The 12,383-nt window shown below is 45.0% G+C and overlaps 1 protein-coding gene across 1 annotated transcript in view; it reads left to right on the top strand.

Moving 5' to 3' along the window:
* The window catches only part of LOC122401186, a 31,437-nt gene extending 19,406 nt beyond the window's left edge, over positions 1-12,031 (top strand). Inside the window, exons 2-5 of the mRNA XM_043403156.1 lie at positions 6,311-6,363; positions 6,427-6,500; positions 7,401-9,140; positions 9,770-12,031. Coding sequence (XP_043259091.1) covers positions 6,324-6,363; positions 6,427-6,500; positions 7,401-9,140; positions 9,770-11,941 — 4,026 coding nt within the window. The 5' untranslated portion in view covers positions 6,311-6,323 and the 3' untranslated portion in view covers positions 11,942-12,031. The remainder of the gene's footprint in view (positions 1-6,310; positions 6,364-6,426; positions 6,501-7,400; positions 9,141-9,769) is intronic.
* Positions 12,032-12,383: the final 352 nt, after the last annotated feature.

Here is a 12,383-nt window from a genome sequence, read left to right on the forward strand (position 1 = left end):
GATATTGCAAAGTCTTTCCATCAGTTTAGAATGTGAACAGTCCTGTACTTCACTATATAAACGTGTATTTTACGATGCATAAAATATATATTTCAAGGGCGTCGAAGTCGATGCCTAGCGCATGGATAATGCGTCCTGTTAGGGTCGTTTAAATAAATCCAGGAGTCACGGTGCCTCGCGAACTGGCTCGTGGGACTGGAAATTCCTTCTCCGTGCTTTACATACACGCGACTTACGCGGTTTCCTCGGTTTCCCTGGGAAAGGTTCCCCGCGTTCGCGTGCTTCCTTGTACGCGTTTACGGAACACGCAGAACGGAGCACAAACGGTAGACTAATGGCGCGAATATCGCAATGACGCAATTCCGTTGAAAACCGCGTTTCCCAAGACTTTACACCGGCTAATCGTGGATCCATAATCCGCAACAAAATTTAATTCTCAGAAAAACTACAGAATGCAAAAATATAAATAATACTTAATACAGTCAATAAACAAAAATATAACTAATACTTAAAGTGAGATACGAATTATTACATTTAGAGGTTGAGACAACTCTCTGCAAATCTCCCATTTTATTAATTCTATTAATAAAAATATGCATTTGCATAAAGATCCGCAGTCTAATGATGACCATCGATGGTTGGTGTTTCCATGATCGACCTAACTGTGCCAACGACATCAAAGGGGTTGGCAAAAACGTATATTCGAGCGGAGAAAAAATTTGCAAAGCTCCCATTTTATTAATTCAATTAATAAAAATATGAATTTGCATAAAGATCCGCAGTCTAATGATCGCCATCGATGGTTGGTGTTTCCACGATCGAGCTAACTGTGCCAAAGCCATCAAAGGGGTTGGCAAAAACGTATATTCGAGCGGAGAACAAATTTGCAAAGCTCCCATTTTATTAATTCTATTAATAAAAATATGAATTTGTATAAAGATCCGCAGTCTAATGATCTCCATCGATGGTTGGTGTTTCCACGATCGACCAAACTGTGCCAACGCCATCAAAGGGGTTGGTAAAACCGTGTATTCGAGCAGAGAAAAAATTTTGTCGAGATGTCCTAGTTTGTTCTGGGTGGGTGGACGATCGTCGAAGGGTTAGCACAGCGACTGGTTGACATTATCGAAACGAGACTCGAATGGGCTGCGTGCTGTTCGAAACGGGAACGGGACACAGCGTGCCGGAATTTTTCCTCTGAAATTAGATACTTTCACTCTAATGCGCGATATAAAACGGATCCCTGGTGAAATAATATAAACTGGGGCGGACCGTTGTGGAAAAGTGAAAGCATCCGCGTGACTAACGCGGGAACGACTAGCATGCAAATTGCTATGAATCCTAACTTTGTCAGGGGGGTTGTCTGGGACCCACGACACAATATTTTAAACGATTATATTATTTTCCATCGTTATCTTTATCCTACCGAATATCGTTTGATCTCAGCGACGACTAATTTTCCCTGTCGACCGGGGGTTGCGTTATTCCCGTAACAATTGTTTAAAATGAGACGACCCAAGCAACGCGTCGAACGAATCTTTCGAACGAAATTAATAAATAAAACGCTTTCCACGCGGTCCCGTTGATCAAAAACGCAAAGGAACTCGGTAATTGCGTTTCCTAACCACTCGAGTACCTCTTCCCGCCATTAATTCGACCAGGAAGCGGCAATAAATATTTAGTTCGATCCGTATCTTGTTAAAAGTTCTGTTCTTGCTTCAAGACATAAAAGTATAAAGGACGGAAAAAACGTCTCGTTATCGGCACGAATAACCTGCGCGTACGTTTTTTATTTTTTTTATCGGATTCCTCCATCTTCCTTTCTAATAAACGGAAATGCACACCGGGTAGAAAGTTCCCGAAGACAGTGTACGGCGAAAAGATAATTAAAGGTATCCTGTCTTCCCTGCACAGGAGTTTAAACTCGCATGATTGTCCTTTGGTTTATCTGCTTTCCTGTTTATTTCTTTTCTTTACTGTCACTAGCGGCGATTATCGTTTTTCCCTGATAATTTCGCACCTCTCTCACGGCATCGAACAATGACATCCAATATACGCAGGGAAATCAAGATATTACGCGACGGGAATGCCCTGAACGCCATTGTTGAACGGAAAAATAAGCCGGCGAAGTTAATTAAAGTTATTAAAGTACGCGGAACCAAAGACGAAGCACTGGAATACGCGAGCTGGCTAAAAAAGAGCAGCAGGAATTAACGCGGGAAAGTGGAAAACGCTAAAAGGGTGTCCAAAACGTCGCTGATTCGATGAAATTAAGTGGATCCGCGAGGCGTGACGATAGAGTTTAAAAAATAATTGTTCCTCGTTCCGTGCAGCAGCAAAGTGTAACCTAATTTCTTCCCTCTATTTATGTGCACAAGGCAAACACAACTGTTTCGCTCGATGGAATAAAATATTCATTATTTAGATAAAAATCAGAACCATTTATATAATAAAGTATTACTATTTTATCGAAGTAATTAATTTGATTTTTGTAATGTTAAGGGCGCCATTGCAACATAGCACCCAGGGGCATGAACCTCTTCTGCCTCTGCTTTGTTACGGCTCTGCTTGTGCAGCATACAATGTAGAACAGAAAGCAACCCCTCAGCAAAGCTTCTGTGAATTTTTTCTTAGCAAAAAATCATTTCTATGTACTACAATATGAAAATACTCTAGATTACTGTATATTTTATTTAGATCTCGACATCTTAGGTTTAAAAACACTGCTACAATGAACTTAAGCTCAAGAATTCTCAGAGTAATCTTTAAATAGAACTGATAGTTAAAAGTAGTGGATTAAGTAGACGATGTCTGTGCATGTCAGACGTAAAAATAGACACGGGAAATATCATTTCAGTCTTGTACGTCCGGGAACGTTATTCCAAAGTTTATATATATAAAATGATATATCTTATATAATGAAATTATTTAATTACTTAAAATAACAGTTATTTCCTGTAAGCTGTGAAGTAACAGTGCTCGCGTTTATATAACGAATAATTACCCGTGGATTGTAACAATCGGATGTCAGTTTTTAATCGATCCTTCGAAGAATAGTCCGTTGCTTTACCGCATTAAATCTTCGAATGTATTTTCCACACTTTCGTGGTTAACCAGTTGCTTTTCTTTGAGAAAGTTGTCTGGAATTCTAAATAGATGTTAATGCGAAGCAGAGAGGTTCGTCGAGTAGACCGGATAAGGAAGAAGCATGCAGTCCAAATGTTGTAATTCTTTTTTGGAGATTTGTCTTGTTACGTACGGGGTATTCGAGTACTAATGGTGATCCCATAAGAGGCGATTCTGCAAAACAAAACAGGATAAAAATAAAAAATAACAATTTTTAATAGAAAATAAAGGCTCCCCTAATTAGGGGAGTACAAAATTTGCAACGCTAGCTCATGATAGTAAAAACAGTATAATTCTTGGCTCGTTTGAAATTTACCACCCATTTCGAGCGCAGAAATGTTGCTTCTTTTTAGGGTTGTGTGTTGCCAAGAGATTTGCAAATCTCGGCTAGAAACGGTGCCCATATACCAGCGCGTTTAACAAACCGTTTGGTCTGAACGTAACCTTAAAAAGTAATAATAATAGCAACACTCTCCTTTTTTCCTCCTCGGTATAATTACTCCCCCGTTCGCGGCGCATGAAAGTTTTGACCTCGACAGTCGCTCGGAAAGGAAACGGTTTTCAACACCGCGCAGTTACCTTCAATTACACGCGTTGAATTCTGTTCGACTTGCTCGTTAATTCCCAAGATTCGAATACAACGTTAAATCGCCACTTTGCGCTCCACGGTTCGCGCGTCTGATTAATAGACGGCGAGGGACAAATTAAAGAGTAGTGACACGGAAACACTGGATAAATAGCCGTGGACAACAAAGGCATGGAAATACGCCGGAGACTCGAAAGAAACGCGAACACAAAGAGTTCGTCGTACGTTTAACCATAACGTGGGTGGCTTCCTAAAAAAAAAAAATTTCAACCATTATTACTATATCGCGATGTCTTTACGACGAAAGTAAAGTTAGAAACAGAAACACAAACCTCAAATATAATTGTTTTCAGGATCTTCGATAAATTCTAAAGGAATCGAAATAAATTGAATTTGAATTTTCGCGAAGTCTTCCTTTCGAACTTGTTCCCTCGTATCATACATTGAATAAAAGAATATCGCATAAGTAGTCGTAAGTCGCTTTGAAACCTGACCTCGAAACAAAAGAACAGGTGTTTCTTTTTCTACCAGGGAGAATTGAAGTATAAGGGACGAAATTACCTTTCAAAGTTTCGCTATGACGCTGAATTGGAAAAGTATCGTCGATGCGAGGAAGTCTTTTAGACAAATGCTTTGTGGTTTAGCGATTCTATAAAATTGCATCGTATTAGAAACTACCTCTTCAGCACGTCACGATCGCAAATTGAACATTTTCCGGAAAACTATTCGTTCGGAAGGGACGGATATTTTAATAAACGTTTCTTTTTTATTTTTCGACTCTCCTTTGTCCCTTCGTCCGGTCGCCATAAGAGTCGGGAATATTCTAGGAATTCGCATCGGAGGACATGCTCCGCATATTCCCAGCGAAGAACTAAAACAAAATGGTCGAAACGCGGGGGATAAATCGTTAGAAATGGCTTGATCTTTAAACGTCCCTACAATTAAATTCCTTCCGGTTAGAATGTAATTACCGAGCGATAAATTTTGGAAAACGATCGGTTTTGTACGTAATCGCCCGATAGAGCGGCCAAAGGGATCTTAAAAGCGAAGATCGATGGCGATAAAATAGACGTTCGTGGGAAAAGGTAATGCCACGATAATCGTCCCTGATGCTCGGTTCGGTTTCTGAAAATCCGCAGACGCGATCCGGTAATTACTTCGTCGGCTGTAGTTTCCGAAACTCCGTCGTTGTGACGTGTAGTTTAAATTGTGCGCGCAGTTACACGTCCGCGCCGGAAACCGTTCCAACAGTTGACCAGAAGCGCGACCGTCCACGCAGGGACAAGCTAATGCTTGTAATTAATTCAACCGAAATCTGCGTGAAATTTAAATGCACTTGCTCTATTGATTTTCTGATTCACCGGCGATTTTGGCCGCGCAGGGGGCACCACGGTCGTATCCCATAATGAACGCGCATGCGCAAACCCTCTGACGCCAGTTCGCTTCGAATGTTCCAGCGTTCGATTTGTAAAAAATGTCCCGATATCGATTGGGCGGTTTAATTTCATTTGGAACGCCATTTTTTTCCAACGATTTTTAACATGTAACGCAAGGTATGGGAGCCTAGTATTAAACAGCACACAAAGTATGGAATTATAGTTCTGTATTCTTTATCCTGGACATTGCAATATAGAAACATTTAAATTTATAATTTATATGGGATAGGATCTATTTTATGCGTCAATTCGATTCAACGTGCTGGAACGAGTCGTAAACGTAGAATAAAATTTTGTAGAATGGCGCTTCGCTTTCGAGATAATTGAGTTTGAAGATTTATCGCCGATGAAATACAACTTGGCTGGCGCGTCTGTCCATTACTCGCTGTTTCTACTTGCGCCAATATCCAAGTCGTATTCTGTTCTACACGTGCCCGATTAATTTTCCAAATTGACTTCCTCGATGGCAGAAAACTATGCGAGCATACTATATTCTAGATTTTGAGCCTGATTGAAATATTTGAAAGATAATATTATTCTTTTTGTACGCGAATCTAACCGAAATTGCGAAGTCACGTGCACGCGACAACGGCCGTCGAGGCCTCGACGGATTCTGGAAACGTTCGATCAGCTTGGTTTACCATATCTGGCGAGAATGATCCAGTTTCTCCGAGCGTACGATGAGATCGAACGAAACGTGCCTTTCTCAGGACGTTGTCTACGGCGGGCAGGTTTCTCGATGGGATCGAATAAGTGGAAATACATTATTTAGTCGTCAAGAATCGATCACAGCACAATGCCGGAGCTTTTTCCAACTGCGCGAGGGAAAAGTAGACTGTAAACTCGAAGTGTCGGTGAATTACGGAGTCGTAAATAAAAATAAGAAGAAAAAAGGAAAAACGAGAAATTCCATCGTTCCTTCGAGTTTCACCGTTCGCCGTGATTTAGAAATGACAAAATGGTACCGGAAACGATACGGAGAACGCTGATAGATACCGCTTTCTCTGCCATCGTGCGTTACACTTTTCCTGTCCTCGTATCCTGACAATTGAGTGGCACTCGAGGAGGGCTGACTCACCGAATTGCTAATGTCTATCATTCCTTTCGTAATTCGCGACGCGGATAGCTCCTCCTAACGATCGAATACGTTTTTCTGTTGCAGAACGATTGCGTAAATGGTCCCATGGTCTGTCACAATGACGCTTATATTGAATTGTAAGTATGCCCCGCGATGGGACTTCTGATCAGACGATTAACAATTGCCGTTACGCAAATCAGGTGTCCTCGCAATGGGGCTTTTCACCGCCATCGGTGCCATCACAGTATCGATAGACCGTTCCGATAACAAACCCGTAAGTAAATTAACAATACTACCCTGTAAGTATTACGTTCATCTCTTTTCTTCTCTACAAAATGGTAGGAAAATAGAATCTTTAATTTTAAACTCCATAGCATTAACTCTTAAGTGGACTCCCAATCTCAACTGAATTATTTTACTTAATGTTAATTTTTACCAAATCGGTAAATGGAAATCAACTTTCCTTTAAAGCATTTAACAAATAATGAACTAATGGAGGATTACAGAAATTTTTAAGTAATTACATTAACATATATTAAATAATTATTAGTTCCAATAATCCACTTAAGGGTTAACCCTCGTAGAGTGAGAGGGCCCACTTTCTTTCAAAATATCAATACATAACAAATATAATCATTCCATAGATAATAATAACCTAGAACTAAAAAATAACTGGTTTAAAAAGAAATATAAAATTGCATGCTACGTAGAAGGCCATCACGCGTGTACTGTCTGTCGCAAAGAAGATCTCCCTCATCGATTGGCACCGCCCCTAATACCATAACCTACAATTTCTTTCAGTACTTGTCCAAATTAATTTCCCTCAGTATCTCGACTTCAGATTAAATTTTTCCAGTCCCCAATAGTAGAAAATCCTATCATCCATATATTGAAGACGCTCCAGTCGAGTTAAAGGTTTACTTTCAGACATTTATCTCGATTTAATCTAAAAAACGGACCGGAAACGACGATATCAAGAAATTTTAAATTAACGCTAACGTTTCCGAATCCCCCATAAAACTTTCTACACGTCTCAAAACGGGCGAAAAAATCGTAACAGGAATTTCGCCGTAGAGAAAGTTGAATTTATAATAACTGTGATTCCACCGCGAGGCTAACTCCTCGGAAGTGGAGCAAGAACGTTTACCCACAAACCTAAATCACCCTCTTGCAGCCACCGACGCGATCGTCGATGATCGCAAATGGATGGAGACCGCTGACGAACGGATACGAGGAGACGATCGGTACGAACGTCTCGCCGTCTAGCAATCTCGAGAGAAACGCGCCGCTTCATCCTGTCTTGAGCAAGCTGCAGGAGCACATGGCCGCGTCCGAGAAGCTGAAACCAAGGAAGAACAAACCGATACCCCATCATGATTACAATCCGCCGAGCATACTAGGTAGCTTCACGGTTTTCAGCCACGGTGGGCCAAAGGGGCGGGTGGAGACGCCGGTGCACAACCACCTGAACAAACACGTGGGCTCAGAGACTCGCGAGTACATGTTCCTGATCCCACCGCCGAAGGACGCGTATCGTTTCGACCTGGACCACCATAGGAAGCCTATACTACGCGATAACGCGGCTTACCTGCGGCAACCTTACGTTCCCCAGAGCCTCCACCAACCGCCGGATCCAATAAAGGCGGCCACGTATTTTATCAAGGGCTACGCCTCGACCACGAACCCTCCGTCATCGCCGATGAACACGAAGAATAGACACTACGCGGACTCGTACGTGCCTCAAATGCTCCAGCCTCCGCGGTACCAAGGCAAACCTTTCGAGTCCCTCAAAGTCTCCAGCAACGCAAAACCCTACTTCCAGCCGCCTGGAACAGGGCTGGCGTCCGACTTCGGCAAGGATAAACGGCTCAGCGAGCACGACCACCGAGCGAATTACGACAAATACCAGCAGCCGTCTCACAACGAGCAGATCGTTAACTCCCCCAACGCTGGAAACTTCTACAGCCAAGTGAACCATCCCTCCCACTCATACAAGACGTCGTACGAAAGGGATCCGGCGTTCCTGGTGCACGAGAGTCACGAGATCAGCTACATCACGCCCCCGTCGGTCTACAATGGATACAACTTGAGGCCATCCCTGCCCTACGAGACTCTGCTGCCTCCTGAAGTCTACTCCTCCACACAAGCCCCAACCACCCCCAAGTACCAACACGACGACGACCTGGTGAGGGAGTACAAACGTCCAAGTCACGGAAACGCGAACAAGCAACTGGAGGACTCGGTTCTACCCACCGCTGGGATTGGAAACACGTATTACGTCTCTGAGCAACAGGATCTGACGCCCCCGCCGTCAGCCTGGCCAGTGCCCAAGAGCAAGTACGCGTCAGACATCAACGAGGTACTACCGCGCGTCAATCCGCCGTCCAAGTTCAATCAGGAAACGACAGACTCGAACCAGATCCCCCAAGTGCCCAAGGTGCTCTTCATCGGCCCCCAGGCGCAACCGCCGCAGTACCAGACCTCCGTGTTGCCCATCGACGTCCGTCCAGAGACCGCTCAACCAGAGTACGAGACGCCAGAGAGCATATCGTTGAAGCACTTCAACGAGCAACAGTATCTGATACAGCAACAGTTGCTACAGAGGGACAGACAGAGGCTGGCCGAGCAGGAGAGGCAACAGCAGCTGGAGATCGAGAAGCAGCAGCAAGAGGAGTTGAAGAAACGGCAGGAAGAGCTCAGGGATTTGATTCAGAGGCAGAAGGAGGAGGAGGAGGCCAGGCTGGCGATCGAGTCCGCCAGGAACCAATCGGAGCAACTGGCCAAAGTCGAGGGCCAATCGCCTTTCGCGGACCAGTTTGCGGAGTACGAAATTCCCAAGGTCACCACGGATGCAGCCCCAACCATCACGGAATACTACGAGCGTGGCGAGCTGCCAAAAGTTCAACAGTCACAGGTATGGTTCGATAAATCTTGCGTCGAATGCGTCGAATGCATGGAACTGCCGTCTGCCCGAGATATATCGGGCTCCGACCAAGTCTGTCGCTTTTTTTGAAGGTTTTTAATTTTTGAGAGTAGTAAATTTATTTTAGTGTTTTTTAAACCGAATAAAGTAGCATATTTATATCAGCGTTTCAAAAAGGTTTGAATATTCTTATTTCTGTCAAATTGAAACAGCAGAGAGGAATTAGGAAAATTGAAACATATCTACAAAATATTTGCACTTTTCAGTTAAAGTTAAAGCTATGTATTTGCACGAGTTTGAATATTTCGTTAAGCGACTCGATGATTATGAGTTCATGGCGCCGTTCTGCCGCGTTTTCGATCGCACTTTTGCCCGAATCAACATCATTACCCGGGAACTTTTAATGGCGTCAAAGTACTATTAAAACTTTCAGGACCAGAACAAATAACAGTCGTTAATTTGCTCTTCGGCGAGTGTGTTCGAAATCCTCCGGAAGTTTTAAGCAAACAATTAGACTTTAATCGGTAATCACCGCAAGTCTGCTCGACCGTCTCGAGGTTTCAACGTTGCTTTCGATAAATCGACAAGTTTTGCACCATAATTTACGAACGTTTCTTCAGGTAACCCAGCCCGACTACGTGATTTCCGAGACCCCGGTGATACAGAGCCAGCAATACGAGGATTACCACGTTAAAACCCAACCGGAAGAAGCGAACTACCGAGAACCACAGACGGAGATACGGCCACACAGACCCCACAAGTTATCGCGCGATCAATATAGACGAAGGAAACCATCGACCACGGTGGCGTACGAACCCCTGCCAACGGAAGCGCCGATTCAACCTCCAGAAACGTCGGTGCCGGTGACGCTGCACATCGAGGAGGTGCCTGTTCAGACGACCCTGGCGCCCGAAACGCCGACTCTGCCGCCAGCAACCACCCAGAAGCCAAGAACGCGACGACCTGGGACCCAACTGCGACGAAAGCGACCAACGACCACGACTCCGGAGCCGATCACGGCCGCTGTGGACGATTACGGGAGGTACGACAGGCCTGAAGAGGTGCACCAGCAGCTGGACAGCTCGCGAAGAAGGCGAATCAAGCCCACGCAGGTGACCTACGGGGACTCCGTGACCGAGAAGAAGGCCAACATCAGGAAGCGACCTGGCCACAGGAACAGAGTGAACCATGGTGAACCGTACGAGGCTGAAATCGTCACGGAGATCGTCCACGCGCCGATCAACACGTACAGGACACCGACAGAGTCTGTTCCTGGGTACAACGAGTACAATCAATTCGTGACGAATCAACCGAATAATCAACACTTTGATTATTCGTCGCAGAAGACTGTGGATGAGCAACGAGTGGATACTACGGAAGCTGTGCCTTTGGATTATTATACTGAAGTGACAAAGAGCAGGATCGAGGAGAACGTTAACAACGAGAGCTACAACCCCCAACAAAATGGCGCGGTCACTAATATTCCGTTGGAAGATCTGTTCATCAAAACAGAGGGTAATTACTTCGACAGAGCGACCGTAGCGTCGCCCACAAGTTCTACAGGTGGATCTAGCTCGAGTCTAAGCTCCAGTATCCCTACGACGGTCCCGACGACGACGTCTACCGTTCCATCGACAACTCAGGCGCCCGTTGTGACCTCGTCGACGAGCAGAACGCATAAGATCCGACCCATGAGGTTTGGGAACACTACGAGGCCACGTTTCAGCATCAAGGATTACAAAAGTCGGTTGGATTACAAGAGCAGATTATCCCAGGCCTCGACCACGGAAGCTTCGGTGGCTCCAGCGGTTCACACGAAGCAGAGAGGTTCCAGTTACAAGAGCCAGCAGACCCAACAAAATGGCGACACGGCTAGAGAGACGACTGGCAGATACAAGTACATGTCGAGAGTGAACTACAGGACTACTTCTCCTGCTCCTCTGACGCCAAAGGATCAGGAATACGCTGCTGAAGATGTTCCTTCGTCCACCACTGACAGGTCCAATCGATTCGTTCCCAAACGAAGACCCATCGGCGGGAACGTGTACAGAAGCAGGATTTCCGGGACCACCAGCAACCCTAACAGGTCCCAGGACGGCGAGAATCAATCGAAACCGAGCACAGCTCGACCAGAGAACGTGTTTTCCTCGTCGGTGAGACGTAGACCGGTGATGAAAAGCAGACTGTCCGCGCAAAGGGAAACCTCGACCGCCGCGTATGCCGAAAGAAAGGAGGCGGAGGCCACGGAAATGGCCGCCGAAGAAACCAGTTTCTATTCTGCGGTCACTACAATGGGGACTACCAGAGTGGCGGCTAACGAGATCCCCGTTGAAAAAGAGGAAGCTACTTCCACGAACGTTCCGGCGAGGCTCGATAACGGGGAAGAGGTTAAGAACGCGGACGAGAGCGAAAGCGAGCCGAGTTTCCACGTCGAAAATGAAAATCCCGTCGCCGAACCGGTCGTGAGCAGCACTACCAAAAACGTGGACGAGAGTCCAATGGACGAAACAAGTGTCGGTGACCAGGAATCGACCGCGAGAACAGAAGACACGTCGGAGACCACCACAGCGGCGTTCGAAATTCAATCGAAGGAGGAGGAGGAACTGTTCGCCAAGGCCTCGCAAAGCGTGGCTGATTTAACCAGTTCCGCTTCCGCTCTCTACGATAAACCGGGACTCTTCAAGGCGGTCTCCCCGGAGAGCAGAGTCGCCGCCTCGCATTTCAAGTTGCCGACCGAGGAGCCCACCTTACCGATCGAGGCCTTCTTCCAGGAACTGTCCAAGAAAAGCTAAGGAGAGACCCGCTTAACTGAAACGTTTTGGTATCGACGACTCGGGGAATTTTCATTGTTTGCTTTTCCAAATTTTGCATTCGAATGGGATTCAGAAAATTTTTGGAATAATTTGATTTAATATGGCAATCGTCGCGTCTTTGAACTGTAAATAATTGAAATCGAGATATTTTACGAGACGTTTATACCAAAAGTAGGCGGCCCGCGAAGAAGCGCCACCGCATAATTGATCGTGGGAGCAACGGTTCTTATCGCGTAATTTAAACGATAATAAGAAACATGATACGCGCGATAATTATGAATCTGTTATCCTGTGCATTCGTTGTACCTTCAGCATCTCCGTGAGAAAACGAAAGATACCAAATGCGCGTATGAAATTATTCCCAATTCAATTCTAGACGTAACGAAATAAATTATGCCATTAATTTATTTAAAATACACAG

The sequence above is a fragment of the Colletes gigas genome, unplaced genomic scaffold, assembly GCF_013123115.1.
Source record: "Colletes gigas isolate AHSC1104 unplaced genomic scaffold, ASM1312311v1 Colletes_gigas_Sc00022, whole genome shotgun sequence".
In the NCBI taxonomy this organism is placed as follows: Eukaryota; Metazoa; Arthropoda; class Insecta; order Hymenoptera; family Colletidae; genus Colletes; species Colletes gigas.